Source organism: Aricia agestis, chromosome 22 (genome assembly GCF_905147365.1).
Source record: "Aricia agestis chromosome 22, ilAriAges1.1, whole genome shotgun sequence".
In the NCBI taxonomy this organism is placed as follows: Eukaryota; Metazoa; Arthropoda; class Insecta; order Lepidoptera; family Lycaenidae; genus Aricia; species Aricia agestis.
This window is the reverse complement of record NC_056427.1, coordinates 7,293,874-7,315,984: the sequence shown is the minus strand read 5'-3', so window position 1 is coordinate 7,315,984 and position 22,111 is coordinate 7,293,874. Positions and strand designations below refer to the sequence as shown.

Sequence of the window (22,111 nt, the reverse complement as noted above, 5' to 3'; positions counted from 1 at the left end):
GACAAACTTTCGCATTTATTATTATGTAGTATGTAAAACTCTCATCATCCATGCTAATATTTTAAATTGGAAAGGCTAGGTGTCCGCCTGTTATCTCTTCAGGTCCAAACTGCTGAATATAACATATTATAATATGGAGTTATTAAACTTTTTTGTTAATATTATGCTTACATATTTGTCAATCGTAGTGATTTATTTGGACCGATTTAGACTAATGTAGAGTTTATAGATTCTCCTCGTGCGGCTGACACATTATAATATTATTATCAAATATTTTGCCGCGCTTTAGGGTAAAATTAAGGTTTTTAGATTTAGGGTTGAGTATGTAAGGTTAGAAACTTGGCTCTACATGAGATCTTACTACTTTTTGACACGACGAACTATAATATTATGTTCTCATCTTGGCAACATTTTTACATGAAAATGTTTTTGGTGGGATTAATGTAGATAATGGAGGATGAAAAACATTTGGACTATCATTAATTACGTTATGCTACCCTAGTACTAGCCTGTTTGTATTACTACTTACTTCATACTTGTAACAACTATCAGAGTCGCAGAAATTGCAAGTTGAAGACAAGTTAATAATAAAAGCATATTTCAACTTATGAAATACCAGGAGCCCAGAGTAAGCAAGGAGTTACCGTACATGGATGGCTAGAACTCGGTGACCAGCGGAAGTGGGCCGGTTCGATCCAATTTAGTCTTTAACTCTATTAATTAGGCTTGATTATCGCATCAGCTGCTGTGGATACCTTTTTATGTGTTCCGCGTACCATAATACCAGAGTATTCGTAAACGGTTCTCATAAGACATTCTACTTCATACTAAGCTTATAAGTATTGTTACTAATTATTATACTATTTTGAATATAGAATAGACTAGGGAATGAAATCCCGTAAGATAATTTCAATCCCGGTATTTGCGGGACTGAACCATCACAATCCCGCTGGATCCCGGTATTTGCGGGATCCCGCAGGTTGGATTTTTAAAATAAATCATTATATACATTTTAATGACTTGATAGACTCTTTTTTGCACTTTGTCGGACACTTTTTTCACAAGAGTTTATTAATACTTCAGATATAAAATAAATGATTTTTTTTAAATGGCTACGTAATAATAATAATTATGTTGTTGTGTTTTATTTTTATTTTTTTTCGAAATACATATTATAGGTAAAAATCGTGCTAGAAAAGATTCCGTTGCATATATACAGCCCAAGCTTATAAAAGTATGTTAAAAAACGTTAAGGTATTATTTGTGTCGTCAGCCGGCTTCTGATATTCGACAGTCGACACAAGGTAGCCACTAGCAAGCAGCTGAAAAAGTTGGCTCTGTTTCCACGCTGGTTGGTACAATTATTGTCATTTAAAGTGTATTATAGGCAAATTGAAGGTAAATTGTTTAGCGGGCTACCTGTAGCCGGTTCACGCGCCCACTCGCGCAGAGTTACACGTATGAATCACGCTTCTTTGTAATCCCGCCAGTCCCGCGGGATCCCGCTAAATTTTCGACCGGGATTGGTCCCGCGAAATGTATGCGGGATCCTGGTATTGCATTCCCTAAAATAGACTATCGTGGCTAATACGCATATTATTATCGTGACATAATTTATTATTTGATATGACACGATAGAGTATAGACCCTAAGGTACCAGGTATACGTGGCAGAGCCATGCTTCGGCACGAATGGGCCGGCTCGACGGAGAAATACCACGTTCTCACAGAAAACCGGCCTGAAACAGCGCTTGCGCTGTGTTTCGCCGAGTGAGTGAGTTTACCGGAGGACCAATCCCCTACTATATTCCCTTCCCTAGCCTACCCTCCCCTATTCCCTTCCCTTCCCATCCCTACCCTCCCCTATTACCCTATACCCTCTTAAAAGGCCGGCTACGCACCTGCAGCTCTTCTGATGCTACGAGTGTCCATGGGCGACGGAAGTTGCTTTCCATCAGGTGACCCGTTTGCTCGTTTGCCCCCTTATTTCATTAAAAAAAACCTGCGGGGCCAAAATGGTCGCTTTGGAGTATCATATTATGAATCATAATATTATTCATTTTTTTTAAATCGCAAAATATGCAAACTTCTACTTGCAATTCATGTCTAGTAATTCGTACTAATTTGACATTAATTGTCAGTTTGACAGTTTAGACAATTCATTTGCTGAATTGATTGAGAGGGATTGCTAAATGTGACCATTTTAGCCCCGCTGGCGCTGGTAGCAAAGAGAATTTTAAACACACTCATTGCACATCTAACCGTCCCTTAACCCGTTATCTACGTGTACGGTGTAGCGCAGCCTTAACTTACGTTGCGCGGAACGTGACACCCATCACGTGCACGCCTCGTGTCCCCGTGAAAGTCCGTGACACCGTAGATGCTACGTTGTGGAGTGTAGAACTTTGTTACCCGACTGCGAAGCAAAAAGGAGGGTAATTTTTAACCCCCGACAGAAAGGGGGGGTTGGGTGTGAAAAGTTTTACGTGTCTGTGTGTGCCTGTCTGTCTGTCTGTCTGTGGCATCGTAGCATCCTAACTTTTGGACTTGCCCTAAGGGTGAAAACGGCGGGGTTAAAATGGTCGCTTTGAAGAATCATGATATGAATCATAATAATATGATTCATTTTTCTAAAATTGCAAAATGCAACTCTGCTTGCAATTCATTTCTGTATTTTTGTACTGATATTTCTCACTAACTATTGCCCACGACTTCGTCCGCGTCAAATATGAATAATTTTTCATACATATTTTCACACTGGGTTTAACTCTCGTCCGACTAAGATTTAGACGTACGTAGACGTCTCTTAGCGCCATCTGTTATGAATTTTTGGAACTAACTTAATTTGAACAAATTTACGCATTTTCACCCCCTTACAACACCTTTTTCCAGTTAAAAAGTAGCCTATGTCCTTTCTCAGGCTTTAGACTATCTGTGTACAAAATTTCATTACAATCGGTTCAGTAGTTTTGGCGTGATAGCGAGACAGACAGACAGACAGAGATACTTTCGCATTTATAATATATGTTGAGAAAAATCGATATCGCTGCAGAAATTAAGGTTAAATTTCCTAAAGGTCTCCTAAAATGGTCCAGCGATAATTAGAGCGATGAGAAACGTATCTTATGACGTAGGTGTTAAAGTTTATTTTTGTCTCTAACGGGTCGTGTCCAGTTTCTGGTAGCCGAAGGTACCGTTGTTAGTTGTTGAAGGGTTAGTGACGTCATTGGACAGTGAACACATCACAATTCACACAATGTGACGTCATAACATTGGTGGTTTGTAGTGTCAACTGTCAAGTGTGACGTCAAAACCCTAGCATAAATCTTAAGTACCTGGATGACCGAGCAAAGCTCGGTATAGCAAACACTCATTGACTTCGTGTTACTTAACAACGCCATCTGCTGGAATAGCTTTAGCTATTGTTGTGTCGTTAAAGCAATTAGTTGCTCACAAAATAGTATTATTATTCGCCAATAGATGTCAGGAAGAGTCATATTTTTCAGTTTGTCGGTTATCGATAAAACACGAATAAAAATACATTTTCTAAAAATGATTCCTAGCTAGATCGATTTATCGCCCGCGAAATCCCCTATATATTAAATTTCATGAAAATCGTTGGAGCCGATTCCGAGATTTCAATTTACTAGTAGGTTTCTGAACCTTATAGGGATCGTGCAGGAACTATAGGTGGCTTGAGTTTCCAGATTGGCGTTATTTGGTCACTGTGCTTTTTGTTTTAACTTACAAAAAAATCTTGAATTTTAAGTGCAGTCTTGTTCTAAATCATCTAAACTCTAAACTCTAAAGAATCTTCTTGTGTGGGTTAGTACACGAATGCTTAACAGCGTCCATTTGTTGGGTTTTTTACATAATAATTGTACAATTTATTATTGCTATCAATCTAGTTCAACGTTTTAACCACAAATCACAATACTCGTGGTTGTAGATAATAAAGTTTGATAACTCTTTTTCAAAGAAGCCAAAAACGTTTAAACGTGTTACGTCGCGTGGGCACAAAAGACACGCGGAAACCGTACAGTTTTCAGCGGTAAAACGTAGCATTTGTCCTTTCCCTGTGTCTCAACTCTATTTCTGTGTCTTTTAACGAAATTTTAGACGTTTTAGAGACTACAATTGTTCAATCCCCAAGCGGCAGCCGGCTGCCAGCATGACAATTGAAAATCTATTGTGTCTTCGATACCATAAAGTTAATATACCTAGCGAAATAGAGAAACAAAGGCCTGAGCAAGAGAGATGCCACTATCAGTAACACTGCGTGGAAAAAAGAGACGTGTGATACATGACAGCAGCACTCTTTTTTTGACGTCCAGTCGGCACGTGCCGCACGTTGACAATTTAATCTCATAGAAATCATGTTCAATCATGCTTGTGTAAGTGTATACGTACACATATTTTTCACACAGATGAAACCGATTTCGGTTTCGTTTGACAGCTCGAGATTGTTGCTCTATTCCGCTAGGTATATTAACTTTATGCTTCGGTACCCACGATGGACGGATTAAATTAAATACCCGGGTACGCTCAGAGAAATTTATGCAAAGGCAGATGTCGCAATTCGGATCTACGTTATTTAGTCGAGCTATCGGATCTACGTTATTTAACGCGACCAAATTACGCAGGCCTCTGTGGACTATGAATCAATAATTAATTTCTCTTTACAAGTTTTATGACTTGTCTCGTGGCTCGGACTATGGTTTTGAGACTTTTGTAACGTGATATTAAGCACGTAATGACTAAGCGATAAGTGATGAAATATTGAAGTAAGCGATTTCATTCTAATTTCTCTAGATTCGTGTGGAAATTTTTTCAAATCAAATCATTTGTTTTTTTTTTTTCAAATTGGAATTTTCTAGAAGAGTTAGAGAACGTACCAGTGTTATGGAAACTTTGTAAATTTATTTTAGCGTTGGCCTTACTATAAATTAGAGGCAAAAACTAAAAAAATAGTCGTAATTAGTATATTTCATAACTTCGGTTCGACTTTTTAAGTTATCAACTTATCACGGAGCAGACAGAAACTATAATAATTTTAATCTATACTAATATTATAAAGCGGAAGAGTTTGTTAGTTTGTTGGTTTGATTGTTTGTTTGAACGCGCTAATCTCAGGAAGTACTGGTCCGATTTTAAAAATGATTTCAGTGTTAGATAGTCTTATTTATCGAGGAAGGCTCTAGGCTATATTTTATCACGCTGAGGCCTGATACTAATAGGAGCGAAGAAATAGAGGAAAATAAGGAGTAGACCACGTGAAAGGACATAGGTTTCTTTTTTTGCGGAAAAATATACGGTTTCCGTGACATTCCAAAATTACGCGGGCGAAGCCGCGCGTAACATCTAGTATTACATACTTGATGACGTCCGAAACTCCGTTGTGCTGAAATTCGCTTAATGTGCGGGAACCGTAAATTTTCCACAACAAAAACTATCCTAGCTATACTTTTCGATTTTTCAAAGTATCCCGAAGTATATCCATACTAAAGTTCATCAAAATCGGCTCAGCCGTTTAAGCGTGACTAGGTAACGTTTCACGCCGGTTTTCTCCGAGGCCTTACTCTAGTTTTAATTAAGGATAATTAACACACAAACTCGTCAAAATACTAGGATCACACGACAGCGTAGGAGCTCGCGCGGAAGGACGGGGCGGCGACGGGTCGTTGAACCCCGAAAGCGTAGCGGTGCCCCCGGGTGCCCGCCGCCCGGGGTAACGACCCGCGCGTCCTTACTACCACTGACCTTATGTGCACCTGGTGGTTTGCGATTTGCATGCTGTGTTTTTAGAGGGCGATTGTGACAAATTGTGACGTAGACACTACTAAACTTTGATGATGCTTAGTCACATTTTTTCGGTCATTCCACGTGGTCATTCTATATTTAAATAAAATAAAAATTTAAGGGGGGCTCCCAATAAAGCCTCCTATACAAAAAACACAATTTTTGGCCTATTTTTGTTCTATAACTTTACGGAAGCCTTCGTGCGCGATTCCGACTCGCTCTTGACTAATTATTATTCCTGTATTCTACGCATAATAAACATTAATTAAAAGTTATTTTATACTCTGTCTATATGAGGCTTCAAACCTACATCAAAATCAGTCCACCCTTTATGCTGCGTTTCCATGCTTGCCAAGGTTTTGCAAGCGCCCACAAGCACAAGCGTGTAAAGAGAGTATAAAAAGCTTGGCTGGGGCACTGCCGTGCCCCCAGATCACGCTTGGCTTGCGTGAGCTTCGCGGCAGGACGCTTGTATCCGATCCGGTATAGTGCATTAGAGTTTGGAACGAGTCCGCGGTCAGTCAGACAGACACTGACACACAGACAGACACGAATATGTTTCCGTTGTCCCTGTAACACGAGTCCCTCAGGTACTTAGCACGGGGCCGGAATGACGTGGTGTGAAGCGTCCATAGATATTATTATTTATCAGCAAGGTTTCTACTGAAAATGTTGGGCTTAGGGCTCTCCCCACCACGTTTTTTTACGCACTGACGACGCGTGTTTCTGATGCTTCTCGTCTTCTGCGCGTTTTCATCGCATTTTGGCAGATATAATATTTATATCGTGTCGGCTTTCTTGATTTTACTGAGCATCCAACTTGTGTTTGTATCTAATATCTATACAAACAAGCGCAAAATAAAATCGGCCAAGTGCGAGTCGGACTCGCGCACGAAGGGTTCCGGAGTCCGGACCGATACAGAGTAAAAATCTGCCGCCATAAGAAAAAAGGCCGCTAAGTGATATTCGCGTTTTTTCAGGTTTTGAGTCCATTGAACTTATTTCAGTGGACTCAAAACCTGCAAATCGCCCAATGGTCGAATTTCGACCATTGGGCGATCTCTAGTCTGTCAAAATCTCTACTAACTTTCATAAGTTAGTAGTGCTTCGTGAAACGTCATTGCCGCTGTGAGGCAGGTCGGCCAGGTGGGACGTTTTTTGCGCGGCAGATGGTCCGGTCGCCTACCTCAGATGCGTTTCCGGTGCCTGGTTGGGAGTTATGGGTTTTAGGTTTGGCGAAAGTTGGTTGGTGCCATAATATACTTTATGATATTAATGCGAAACTCGAAAGTGTGTCTGTCTGTTTGTTTGTCTGTTAACTGTTCAAGCCCAAACCGAACCTGAACCGATTTTGCTGTTTGGCATGGAGATACTTTGAGTCCTGGGAAAGGCCATAATTATGTAGATACTTTTTATCCAAGTGAAATCATTTCATACAATAAAATACAAAACTGCGGCGCGGTCGGCACGTGCATGCTGATAAATGTGCGCATGAAAAAGGAATTTGCGTGCATCGTCTTGTCTTAAAGAGACGAACAGGGCAAAATAATAAGTGTTCATTTTACTTAGTATCCCTAAAAACTAGAATTGACAATAGGCTGATGATGATAATGAACCCAAACTTCGCAATACAAAACGCGCAATAACCACGAGTGTGCCGGTCGTTAGCTCCTACAGACGTATGCGTTCCTGGTACATTGAAATGGAAAGCCACGTGGAGCGTGTAGCCTACTCAGATTTAATGATTACTTAAGTTTAATTTAATGATGAGTCTCACAGAAAATATAAAAACGCGACGCCACAGGTGTTGGACCACAAATTGGGGCCATTTCAGTAGTGTTTGGGGCCGTTTTGAGTTTTGACATTTCAAGTATGAATTAATGTTTTTTTTTTTAAATTGTCACATGCAATCGCATCCATACTGATATTTTGTAATATATACGACAGTACGAAATAATTTATTCCAAAGTGTGTGTCCGTCTATACTCTATTACCTCTTAAACGCAAAAGTCGTCGAACCGATTTTGATGAAATCTCGTTGGACTATGAATTAACTTCAGAGAAAATATGTAAAAAGCTTTTAATGCCGCAAAATGTAGGGCTACCGTGTGAATCGTGATAAACGAATGTCGGCGGAAGGCAGTTGCTAGTCTATACAGTATTATACTTTATAAATTCTATAATACACCGGAATGGCAGCGGCGAGGCGAGCACTTTCAGCGCTGCCATTCCGGTGTAGCGCGGCCCTAAGAGGGGTACCACTTACCAGGGTTTTAAAAAGTTTTTAAATTTGACACAAATTTTGTTGACACCGCGCGCTATAAACTAAAGTCCACGCGGACAAAGTCGCGGGCAACAGCTAGTATATAAATATATCAGCTGTCCCGGCAAACGTTGCTTTACCATATATATGAAGTATTTCGCCCGTATTATTTTATTGAAGTAACTAAATAAGCATGTTACGAGTACCATTAACCATGGCATGGCGTCCATCGCTATCCCGTCGCACAAACAATGGTCGCCGTCAGTCTCGAGTTGTAATAATTTAATATAATTTATTCAACATACGAGGGCTGCTATTTATGTATCCGGAATTAAAAAAAGAAACAAACATATATAATTTAATATGGTTTTATTGCTTTTCAAAATATTCGCCGCGATGATCGACACACTTTTGCATACGCTGGAACCAATTTTCATAGCACTTTTTCCATTCTGATTGAGGTATCTCCAAAACGTGCATTTTGAACGCATCAACAGCCTCTTCGCGGCTCGAAAAACGTTGACCACGTAATTTGTTCTTCGCGTATGGAAATAAAAAGAAATCGTTAGGTGCCAAATCAGGGCTGTACGGCGGATGACCAGTCAATTCGATCTTTTGACCCTCCAAAAACTGAGTTGTTTCAGCTGAGGTGTGACAGCTAGCATTGTCGTGATGTAATATGATTCTGCGTTGTCGGTTGTCCTTTCTTATTTCTTCAAAGACTTCTGGTAAACAAATGGTCGTATACCATTCAGAATTAACCGTTTTACGATTCTCTAATGGCACTGTAGCCACATGTCCATTAATTCCAAAAAAACAGGCGACCATTTGCTTCAAAGTACTTTTTGCACGAGTAACTTTTGTTGGTTTCGGCTCATCTTGGAACACCCACACCGTTGACTGTTGTTTAGTTTCGGGGTCATATGCATAGATCCAAGATTCATCACCTGTGTAGATATTATAAACGGCTTTTGAAGTACCACGGTTGTATTTTTTTATCATTTTTTTGCACCAATCGACACGAGCCCGTTTTTGATCGATTGTCAAGTTGTGCGGAATCCAACGCGAACATATTTTTTTTACAGCCAAATGTTCGTGTAATATCTTATGTATGCTCGTCATACTTATGCCTAAGGACGCCTCTATCTCGCGATATGTAACATGACGATCACGCATTATTAGTTCCCGCACAGCATCTATATTTTGTGGGACAACAGCTGTTTTTGGGCGACCTTCTTTATTTTCATCCGTGAGCATAGACCGCCCACGATTAAACTCACTGTACCAGTGATAAACAGTGGTTTTTGATGGTGCTTCATCTCCAAAAGTTGCGGTGAGTTGAATAAAGCACTGTTGTTGATTTAGCCCACGCCGAAAATCGTAGTAAATCATTGCACGAAAATGTTCACGCGTTAAATCCATGGCAAATGAAGACACGCAATTTTCAAAATGACGCCACAATGGAAAAATAATTGACAGTCACATGAAACAAAATGTATTCTTCAACCAAAGAGTTCTATTTTCAAATGTTGTAATTACTTTTTAAATATTGTTCTTGTAAGTGGCCAGTTCCGGATACATAAATAGCAGCCCTCGTAATATGCACTTATCAATATAATAAGTACCCAGTAGCCGATTCTCAGACCCACTGAATATGCATATATAAAATTTGGTTAAAATCAGTAAAGCCGTTTCGGAGGAGTACGCGGCCTAACATTGTGACACGAGAATTATATATATAAAAAGAAGATTATAATTTAAAATTTAAATACTGCTCATCCTAAACAAAATCTACAACTCTATAGATTTGAAGCCATAAGATGCGTCAGGTATGCACACCTGTGACTTGTGAGGCTGTGCTACTGACCGTTCACAGTTCATTTACCTCTCACACGTCCTTATCCCAACCACGTAAGGTTCAGTTTTAGGTGAACACACCTGTGCTACAGGTTCATATTTAATTTACCTCTCATACGTCCTTATGTACACCTCATAAAGTTCACTGTGAGATTAAAGGTAAAATGATCTCGGACGGAATGTGCTCACAGCAGATGGTCGACTTTCTGCATTTTTATGTTGTCCTGCATCCGTAGCATGGCTAGTGGCTAGAGATGCGAAAGTATCTAAGACAAACTGTGGAGATAAACTGAAGGTGCCACGGCCGTTCCGATCTTTACCGCGGCTAGCCGCGATCGACAAAAAATCAAATATAATGCCACTTTCTGACATACAGACTATAGCCGTAAAACGTCAAATAAAATCCTACTTTATGACGTAGACATAGTCCATATTGTCTATAATTTAATTGTTATAAAGTGGCATTATATATTTGATTTGTTGTTAATCGCGGCTAGCCGCGGTAAAGATCGGAACGGCACCTTTAGTTTATCTCCGCAGTTTGTCTAGGGCGATTCCATTATCGCGGATGCAACATTTTGACGCACTTAAAGCGCCCTACTGACAAAATAAAACACATTTATTAATAAATTATCTTTTGAAGGGATACATTTTAACTAGTTCAATTATAAATTGTAAATGAAAACTAAAATAAAATCTAAGAAAAGCCACAAAACATGTTTGAAGTGCTATCGCGGGTGCAACCAAATTGGTCCTCTATTAAGAACTCATTTGAGAATACTGCTAATTGTGGAACTTTTAGTAATTTATTAACCCATATTTCAAAAGTGTATAAGAGAAAGAAATGATTTAACTAGATACAATTAATTTAAGTAATTAGTACTAGGAATTATTAACAATTTTCACAATCGCGGGTGCAACATCAGAATATCGCGGGCGCAACGAGTCTAAAGAAATTGTATTTATTCATAAGTCTGCGACTAATTTCTACATTTTTGATATGCAATACATAATATTATTAGTAAATTGTAATAATACTATTTAAAATTTTATTATTTTTTAATTATCAGTCATTTATCGATCTGAGAAAAGAAATCATCTAAATCACTAAAAACAATTAAATAATGTAACTTAAGCAAACCTTTTTCGATGTATAGTTATAAAACCGAACTACAGCACACCTTTAATTCAAAATTAATATTTATAATTTAAAAGCATATGGGCGAATTATAAGTAAAAATATTTTTTTCAAGGAAAAATATTAAATATGATTTTTCCTGTCATTTGTAGCATTTCTTCTAAAATATTTAAAAATAAAAGAATATAAATAATCATTTTGAAACATCTGTTAAGTATTACATTAAATATTTCGAAAAATATAAAACACGATGTGACTCCATTCAAATTTTTATAAATCTTTTAATTACATGTAAAGTAATAATAACAAATATAATCTAACGTTATTGTTTACCTAAATAATATGAAATAAGACGAAAATCACTAGAATAGTCAAAAAATAATTTGTTGCATTTCCAATTGTACTGCTTCGATCGCGGGCGCAACCACTTTAAAGGTTCTGTTTCTTATTAAAAATAATAAAATAGTTTGTTACAATGATTAATTCTAATTTCCCTCACATTTCTCCTTACTTTCACAAATTTTTAAATTATTAACAATATATTTTAGCGAGAAAACTAAACTTTTGTACCTTTTTTTATCGCGGGTGCAACCATGGCAATTTTCCTTTAATAATGTTTGAAAACTATTTCACAATTGTTGTTTTTTTTGCAACGAAATAGAAACTTATATTATACAGTCAATAGTATGTAATGAAATTTAACTTCGAGATAGTAATTTAGAGTAAAAATGATCATGTGTGGCATAAGCAGTTTTTCTCGCGCCGTTAGATGATATCACTTCAAAATGCTCTAAATCATTCAAATTACAATTTTTACTCATAAAAGTTCTTTTGCTAGTAAATATACATCTTTTTATTTATAAGTCAATTAAAAAATATGTAACAAATGCTATACTTTAAAAATTCGTGTTGAGGGTCGTCTCTAGCGGAATCGTCCTCTATACTTTCGCATCTCTACTGTAGCCATGCTATGGCCTACGGGTGCTGGTCGATGATTAGTTGCAGTTAACCTGTTCGGGTTGAGAAGGCAGTATTTAAGATATATAGTATGTTCGTGTTAGGAATTCCCGGAACTTAAAGTATCTCTATTCCAAATTTTGACAAAATCGGTTCAGCGGTTTGGGCGTGAAGAGGTTACAGATAGACATACATTCGCCTTTATGATATTAGTATTATTTAGTAGGATACAAACAGCCGAAAGAAATGCTCTTTATTTGATGAACGTTGGTTTAGAACGCCTGTATATGCCAAGTAAATATTTTTATAAAATAAAAAAGATTATATAAATTCGAGAGAGTCAACCTGTTTGAACTTCAGGACGTGTACTCGCTTGAGGACACGACCTCACAGTGCGTAGACCTTATTTGTGTAAGGGCGTAGTATTGATGCGTATTGATCTAGGTCTTGTCTGTGTGATATCTGAGCTTTAGGGTTTTACTGCACGGAAACCTTAAAATTTCTGGGATGAAAAACTGTCCTGTATTCCTGGGACTCAAAGTATTTCTTACCAAAAAGCTAAAATCCGTAAAAGCGGTTTGTGCGTGAAGAGATGACAGACAGCACACAATCGCATCTATACTTAATATTATAAAGCGGAAGAGTTTGTTTGTTTGAACGGGCTAATCTCAGGAATTTCTGGTCTGATTTGAAAAATTCTTTCAGCGTTAGCTAGCCCATATATCGAGGAAGGCTATAGGCTATATTTTATCACGCTAAGACTAATAGGAGCGAAGAAATAGAGGAAAATGTGGAAAAATCTATACTAATATTATAAAGCGGAAGAGTTTGTTTGTTTGAACGCGCTATACTACGAACTACCAGTCCGATTTGAAAAATTCTTTCAGTGTTAGATAGCCCATTTATCAAAGAAGGCTATAGGCTATATTTTATCACGCTAAGACTAATAGTAGCGAAGAAATAGAGGCAAATGTGGAAAAAACGGGAGAAATTATATGAAATTGCTTATTATCTTAAGAACTACTGGAGCAATTTTTATGTTATTTGGCAAACATGAAGAATAGACCACGTGAAGGCACATAGGCTATTTTTTTGCGGAAAAATGTACGGTTGCGTGAAATTACCAAATAACGCGGACGAAGCCGCACGGAACATCTAAATATAATAAAATCGTAGGAAGGTCAATTCTGTACATTGAATATTTTTGTACAATAATACTTGGGACGTGGTCTACTATGCTAACGCGGACGAAGTCGCGGGCAACAGCTAGTTGATTATAATATTAGTAAAAGGATATGGTATAAGAATTAAGTAGATTTATAAATGCGAAAGAGTCTCTCTCTGAACTTCAGGACGTGTACTCACTTGAGGACACGACCTCAGACAGTGCGTAGACCTCAGTTGTGTACAGTGTAAGGACATAGTATTGAGTTGTATTGATCTAGGTTTTGTCTGTGTTATGACCTCAAAAGTGCGTAGACCTTACAATAAATTTTCAGAAAGGACACTGTTTGTTTGTAATTGGTATCGATTTACGAGGTCCAATGGTTCAGAGCGTGGCTTTTGACTCGGAGGTCGTGGGTTAGATTCCCGCGTTGAAAACATGGTATTTCCAGTTTGAGTAGGAGAATGCAGGCTCTGATTACCTGATTGTCTCCGATAATCAGGTGATCACATGGTGATCAGCTAATTTGACAAACAATTTGTCAAGTAAGATGACCCATGCGTCGGATGGGCATGTAAAAAGTCGGTCCTGCGCCTGATATCTCGCCAGTCGTGTCGGTCGTCCATCCCACTGGGTTATGACATGTTTTACTTCCGTGGTTATGACTTATGAGAGTAAAGGAATAGAGAGTGCTCTTGTGTACTGCGCACACACTTGGGCACTATAAAATTACTCCTGCGTAACTGGTCACCGTCACCGACAATCGGTGTGGGAGTTATTATTACTTCGATCGCGGATTCCAGGAAATGCTATTGTATTTTATTGTTGTCGCGATCACCGGTGCTCTTATGGGGCTTGAAGAATTATTGTAGTCTGTAGACCTATGTGTTTCAGGGTTCACTTCGCGCTGCGTCAAGGTCTCAAATCTCAACAATTCTATGACCTCAATGTCCCCCAATCCTTACAATGATCTCTCAGAAAGGACACCGTCTGTTCATATTGACCTCTAGGTCTGTAGTCTGTCTGGAAGTCTAGGGTTCCTTTACCTCTTGAACCTAAGGTCAACAAACCATACTTTTTTTGACGACCTCTGTGGCTCAGTTAGTGGGCTCTTGGTAGCTCAAGCCGGGGGTCGCGGGTTCGAATCCCGCCGACGGAACAAAAAAGTTTTCAAAGTTCCTGGGTCGGGTCACGGGTGGATGTGTATTAAATATGTGTATCATATTATAATACAATAAAAGTAAATATATTTCCTCGTTGACTCGTATCCCTAACACAAGTCCTTGAGGTACTACTTACCACGAGGCCAGACTGACGTGGTGTGAAGCGTCCATAGATATTATTATATTAATATTATACTATGGTATAAGCATTAAGTAGTATTTAAATGCGAGAGACTCAATCTGTCTGAACTTCAGGACGTGTACTCAGTACTCACTTGAGGACTTGACCTCGAGACGGTGCGTAGACCTCACAACAGTCTCCAAAAACGGACATTGTCTGTTCATATCGATTTAGGTCTGTAGTCTGTCTGGAAGCCTAGTAATTCAGTGTTCATTTGACTCTTGAACTTGAGACAACGACCCTATCCAGGCCTAGGTGCGTGGACCTCTAAATTCTAGAAGCTTTGATGTCCGTTTGATGTTTTATTAATATACATCGACGACATCGCTTTTTGATGTTCGGTGTATTATTATTTATTAATTATTATACATGTAAACCTTTGATATTATAATGAAAACTTACTAGACGACCTCTACGGCTCAGTGGTAGAGCGCGTGGTGGCTCAAGCCGGGGGTCGCGGGTTCGAATCCCGAAAAGTTTTCAATGACCCTGGGGCATGGTCCATGGATGGGCATTAAATATGTGTATAGTATAAAATATAAATATAATATTGTATTTCCGTTGTCTGGTACCCGTAACACAAGTCCTTCAGGTACTTAGCACGGGGCCAGACTGACGTGGTGTGAAGCGTCCATAGGTATTATTATTATTAGGTTTCGAGCGGCTCTGACCGCCAAAAAAAATCTGCGAGAACCGTACATATTTTATCTATCTTCATTAAATTAGTTGCCTAAGCGCTCAGGTGCTCATGTTGGTTGTAACATAGAGTAATAACTAGCTGCGGGGCTAAAATGGTCGCTTTGAAGAATCATGATATGAATAATAATATGATTCATATTTCTAAAATCGCAAAATGCAAATCTGATTGCAATTCATGTCTGTATTTTTGTACTGATTTGACATTTGTCAGTTTGACAGTTTTGACAGTTCATTTGCTGAATTGATTGAGAGGAATTGCTAAATGTGACCATTTTAGCCCCGCTGGTCTCTGGTTGTAATAAACTGCGCCAATTCCGATAAAACTTGGCCGATATGTAAATAGGGGGCATCGACATCGCGCGGAAGACCCATTCATTATGTTTCGTACGCGCGTCGCCGCGGTGTTATAATTAACCGATTTCCGAAAAAAGAGGAGGTTCCTTTTTCTATGGCGGGCGTTCTTTTGGGTTAATTTTAAACCACGATTCTAATTCTAATGTGAATAAACTTGTAAACATTCTAATTTGCCATAATTCGTTTATCGCACGGTAACCGTACCTTTCTCCGGGATATTATATCTTATGGCTTTTCCCGAAACTCAAAGTATCTACAATCACTACTACATCTACAATATATACGTGGGAGAGCCATGCTTCGGCACGAATGGGCCGGCTCGACCGGAGAAATACCACGTTCTCACAGTAAAACCGGCGTGAAACAGCGCTTGCGCTGTTTCACGCCGAGTGAGTTTACCGGAGGGCCAATCCCCTACCCTATTCCCTTCCCTACCCTCCCCCATTCCCTTCCCTTCCCTACCCTCCCCTATTCCCTTCCCTTCCTTACCCTCCCCTATTACCCTATTCCCTCTTAAAAGGCCGGCAACGCACTTGCAGCTCTCCGATGCTGCGAGTGTCCATGGGCGCCGGAAGTTGCTTTCCATCAGGTGATCCGTTTGCTCGTTTGCCCCCTTATTTCATAAAAATAAAATAAAAACTACTGAATACCAAACTTCAGTAAAATCGGTTTATGGTTTGGGCGTTAAAAGGGGCAACGGACAGCCAGACAGACACATTTTATGTATGGATGTAGATTATAGCATATTAATAAATATTAAATACATAGCTACACCTTAAAGAAGCTTGTGAATTGTTAGAAGTTATGTGCAGACATTTCTTTTTAAATATTGCACGATATTTCCTGTTCTCTATTTGTTCTCTGAAATGATTCATTTATCAGTCGTTCATCAACTGATATGTGGTTTGTTGAACTTGAATCGTGATAACTGATAACATAATTTTACAAAATAATAATAAACTATAAATAAAATACACCAGAAGTAAGATTAATCTACATTTTACTCATTCTACACCGAAAAATTTTACAATTTTACTCGTATCGTCTTTATCTGGCACATTGGAAAAGTCACATCACAGACAAATACAGCGAACAGCGACAGAATTTCAGGTTTAGAAAAATGTGTCTTTTGAAGTGAAATCTTAGGTTTATGTTAGGATACGAAGTTTACCGGGACATCTAGTAGTTTATATTTTCCTCTGCCCGTTTCTTTTGAAATGTTTAACATTCTTCTAGATGATAATGCTCTGTTTGTCCGCAGCGTACGGCAAGGTGTTCCTGGTGAAGAAGCGATGTGGCATCGACGAGGGGAAACTCTATGCGATGAAGGTGCTGAAGAAGGCTTCGATAGTGCAGAAGTTGAAGACGGCGGAGCACACGCGGACGGAGAGACAGGTGAGAGAGTAGACAGTACACTGTAGATAGATGTAGAAGGTTGTAGACACGTTGAAGACAGAAGAGCAGATGCGGGAAGTGAGGCTGGTGAGACAGTAGACAATAGACACGGAGACCAGTAGACGCAGGGTCTACAAGATGAAGGTGCTGAAGAAGGCTTCGATAGTGCAGAAGCTGAAGATGGCGGAGAACACGCGAACAGGGAGACAGGTGAGAGAGTAGACACTAGACACTAGACAGCTAAAGAAAGTTGTAGAAACGTTGAATGCAACAGAGGAGACGCGGCAAATAGAACAGGTAAGACAGTAGATAGATGAAGAAGGTCGTAGACAAGATAAAGACTGTGGAGCAGACGCGGCAAGTAGAGTGAGACAGTACACACAGAGACCAGTAGACAAGAAAAATATGTTGCTATAGAAGGCGTCCGTAGTGCAGAAACTGAAGACGGTGGAGCACACGCGGACAGAGAGACAGGTAAGAGAGTAGACGATAGAATAGATAGATGTAGAAGATTGTGGGCAAGGTGACGAAAATAGAACAGATGCGGGAAATGAGGTTGGTGTAACGGTAGACAATGGACAGACGAAGAATAAACAGTAAAGACTTGGCTTAACATTAGTTGACCGGATTAATGAGACAAATCCCTGCAAAAACGGTTGTTTCACCGAGTGCGTGCGGTAAGTGGTAACCCTTAAGTCTTAACCATCAACCATCCTTATAACTAATGATGGTTGTCATTTCATACAGGAACGTAACTTGCCATAGATGCCGCCAGTGGAATTAGGCGTGTACTATGTAGCACCATTGGTGTTGCGAGTGTCCATTGGCGGTTCTACCAACAGATGATCTTTTCTGTCTGAATATATGCTCTAATATTTAATTTTGTTTCCTCAGGTCTTGGAGGCGGTTCGCGCTTGTCCGTTCCTGGTGACGCTGCACTACGCGTTCCAAACGGACGCCAAGCTGCATCTCATACTAGGTGAGTGATCTCCTGTGCAGGCCGTGCAACTATAAGATCGCTTGTCGAATCAGGAGAGGGCAATGGGTGTTATGTAATATCTACCAATAGCGTGTGACCGTCTCGCTATCTACCAATTGCGTGTCCCCGGGCGTCCTCCTCCTCACCCCATCATCGTGATTTGCTCTTTCATTTGAGCAAAGATTGTACGCTACTTGAATAGCTCTTACGCAAGTCAAAAAGTCTAAACTCTAAAGCATAATTTCACCAACTGCAACATCGTCCCAATACAATACACGTTCATTGCAAACTCCAAACAAACACTAATACAATAGAGGTACTTTAGGTGACCTAGGTACCAAACTAGTAAACAAGTAAAAGTGTTTTACTGACGCGGCACACGTGTACGTATTGTTGTATGTTGTGGAGTTTGCACGTGCGTTCGGACTTTAGTGGGTAGTTTGGCTTAAAGTTAGAGAGAGAGCGGACGATCGAAATTGAAAAGATGAAAGCGGTTTTAGAACAGAATAGAAAATTCTTCATTTATACAACTTAAGTTAAACTAAAAAAAAAACAATACAGCAAATCTAAACTTAAACTTAAAAAAACAATCACGGAGTTTAAACGTAGAGCAAAACCTAAAAGTGAGAGCCGACGAGGACTTTAGTGCGTAAGCTTCTAAGGTTGGGTTGCACTAGAGGCGTGGTTAAAGTTAAGGTGGAAAGTTATGGTTATAGTTAAGGCTAAATTTAGCTTTAACTTTAACCATAACTTTGACCGGAGAAATTTGAATGGGTTGCACCAGAGGCGTGGTTAAAGTTAAAGTGAAAGTTATTGTTATAGTTAAGGCTAATTTAACTTTATCCTTAACTTTGACCACAGAATTTGACAGAAGACGTTGCTGGTCGACAAGGCATTAAATGAACGTGGGCGGGGGCGCTGCTGGTAAAGGAGAATTGTCAAAAATGGCGTTGTTGTATGATGACAGCGTTGGTTCCTTTTTTCGCCACGTGCATTTAAATCCTTGTCGAGCTCTATGGCTATGTTAAATATGGCGTCTTGATGGCGTCCATTTTTAACTTTAACCGAAGATTTGACATTTTGCATTGTAGTTAAAGTTATAGTTAAAGTTGTAGTTAGAGTAAGTTGGTGCAACCCACCCTAAGTCTGCTCCGGACGCAGAATCCTTGAAAGCACAACCCCTCCGCCGTTAAATATTGGGTTGAAAGCATAACCCCTCCGCCGTTAAATATTGGGTACAGGCAGACAGACAGATTCACATTAATATTATAAGTATTTTTTTACTGCTATCATATTAAGTCCGTATAGTTTCAAAGCCACAACACAAACGGGCCAGCCAATTTAACAAATGCTGCATAACTATCAGCTCACTTTCTGTGGTTTTGTTGACATTATTCATTCTATTAAGTTCATTGAAACAGATTTTTACATTAGCCAATGAAAATCGCAAGTAAATACAGCGTGTTTCAATTGTGGTAAGTATAATAAGCTGAAATGACTCAGGGGGTCGCGAAAGTCGTAGAACAAAAGTAGTTCAGAATGACGCCCTGAGTCACTCCTTTTCGGCTTACTATACCACTTTTGAAATGCCCTATAGAAAACATATTGTCAGAAAACTCGAAAGTCGAAACCGATCATTAACAATCAACTGTGTCGACCATCCACGCAATCGTAATAATCCACATTATATTCACCCCCCCCCCCCCCCCCCCCCCCTCAACACCGACGCCTGTCCGAGACAGACGGCGGGCGGCGCGAGGGTGGAGAGGGGGGGGGGATAGACCCTGACCTACCCTCACACCGAATCGCTAATGTCTGTCTGAGTACTTGTACTATTATCTATTCTGTGGTCTGAGTTACACGACGGCGGATTGATTTTGCCTGTCTGACTGTTGCCTCTTCGAACCCAAACTGCTCAACCGATTTTTATGCAATTTGGTACGGAAATACTTTGAGTCCCGGGAAGGGACATAGGATACTTTTTATCCTGGAATTTACGGTTCGCGATAAACGAATTTTGACGCAACGGACGTGCGGGCGTCAAATAATGTATGACTTATGAGTTATGAGCAATCATAAAACTTTCTGCTAGGCGACAGAACTCATACAATTGTTAAGACTTTATTCTCACCCCTCAGAAGAAATAATCAATATATTAAAATCTAACCACTGACGTGATATGAAAATTTAAACCCCTGTATTCGACCCTCATCAAGTTTTTTGGGGGTCTGCTAAAACAAAAGAAGTGGAGTGGTTACAGAAAAATCGATATGTTAGGGTAGGTTCGTTGTTAGATTGTCTGTGTTTAGTTAAAATATAAATGAAGAGATGACAAAATAATTTGCCAACTTAAGTAAAGATTTTGATAGTACCGATTTATGTAACATCTAATGATACAGATATAGTTAAAGTTTTTATCAAAATCGAGCTTGTAGCTCATTTTCGGCAATTTCTCTCTACTGCTTCGGATTGCCGGATGCCCTAATCAAAAATTCATCCAGTAATAAAACTAAAAATTAATATACAGTCTATTTGGTCCATCCACATCTAACGTCCACCTTCAATAAACCTTAAGTGACAGGTTTTTCTTTATTCAATTTTTTTTCAGTCCAATATCATATTATTTTGTGGTATATAAGTCGTATTTTTATTGTATGTTCCCTATTGATCCATCCACAATCTCCACCTCCGCGCCATTCACCATTTTCGTGCTGTTTGATCTATCTACCCTAACGGCTAACGTCCACCTTCGTCCCCAGACTACGTGGCCGGAGGCGAGCTGTTCACGCACCTGTACCAACGGGAGCATTTCCAGGAGAGTGAAGTCAGGATATACATCGCAGAGATCATCCTGGCGTTGGAGCAGTTGCATAGGGTGAGTGAAACTTCAGACCTAGACGCAAGAAATGCACACGATTTTCGCCAAAGTAAAAAATTTTGTAATGCAGCCAAGTCACTTTCCCTGGCTGTACAGAATTTGTGACTTGTATTTCTGGTTGTAACAGTAACCGTTAATATATAGAAGGGAACTAACTGTCTTTAAAAAAGCTTCTCTTTTGAAAAAAAATTTCTGTAACCTAAACAAGTAAACCAACTTGGCATAACAACTCTATTTTATTTCTATTTATTTATTTAAATGCACAAAACACATTACAATCCCAACTAAACAATTATTCTATTGAAATGTTCCACTTTGCTCAGGAAAGGATAAACCTTATTGAGTGGTCAGTCCTGATTAAGAGACGATGCCATCTAAGTCTAACATCAAAATGACAATATTTATGTCTGAAAATATTATCTTCATTTATGTTCAAAACTTATTATAGTCTCGCCATATTAATATGATACTCCTGATTTGGACACTATGCCAGATGCCTCCTAAGTCCTATGTCTAAAGAGACAAAAGTTATGGCTGAATCTTTTATCTATCTTCAAAGCTGACTCTAGTCTTCCTTTCACAGCTCGGCATCATCTACCGCGACATCAAGCTGGAGAACATTCTCCTGGACGCCGAAGGCCACATAGTGCTGACCGACTTCGGCCTCTCCAAGGAGTTCTGCGGGGGGGAGAACAGAGCGTACAGCTTCTGCGGAACCATCGAGTATATGGCGCCCGAGGTGGTGCGCAGCGGCAGCCAGGGGCACGATATCGTGAGTAGACCATATTCATTGATGAGACTATGTTAATTGATGGTGCGAAATGGCCAAGATAAGGTGGTGTGAAATTTCCAATAGCCCACAAGAAGATAGTAGTGTCAACTGTCAGCCAAGAAAATGATATCGTGAGTAGACCAGTAGACTAGTGAACAAGTAGTAGGTAATAGTAATTGATGAGATGGTGATAATGATTAAGAAAATAAGGTGGTGCCAACTGCCAAGTGGCAGCCAGGAACACAATATCGTGAGTAGACCAGTAGACTAACAGACTCGAAAGTAGACTATAGTAGACGTTATTCAATAACTACTCCTTACCTTACTTATCGACTATTATGGTCTACTGACCATAATAGTCGATTAGGTGGTGCAAAATTACATCAGGAAATTATGTTCTGAGTATACCATATTGACTAGGAAGTTAGGTAGTAAATTAAGCAACTAAAATATGTTGCTTAATTTACTACCTAACTACCTAGTCAATATGGTCCTTTATCTAAACTTCTTGG

General features: G+C 39.3%; 1 protein-coding gene across 2 annotated transcripts in view; it reads left to right on the top strand.

Annotated features, from left to right (window-relative positions):
• LOC121738195 (ribosomal protein S6 kinase alpha-5-like) overlaps nt 1–22,111 on the top strand; it is a 109,181-nt gene that overhangs the window by 24,086 nt on the left and 62,984 nt on the right. For both annotated transcript variants that reach the window (XM_042130107.1, XM_042130108.1), the window contains exons 3-6: nt 16,837–16,970; nt 17,865–17,949; nt 20,709–20,824; nt 21,411–21,599. In XM_042130107.1, the coding sequence (XP_041986041.1) occupies nt 16,837–16,970; nt 17,865–17,949; nt 20,709–20,824; nt 21,411–21,599 (524 nt within the window). The remainder of the gene's footprint in view (nt 1–16,836; nt 16,971–17,864; nt 17,950–20,708; nt 20,825–21,410; nt 21,600–22,111) is intronic.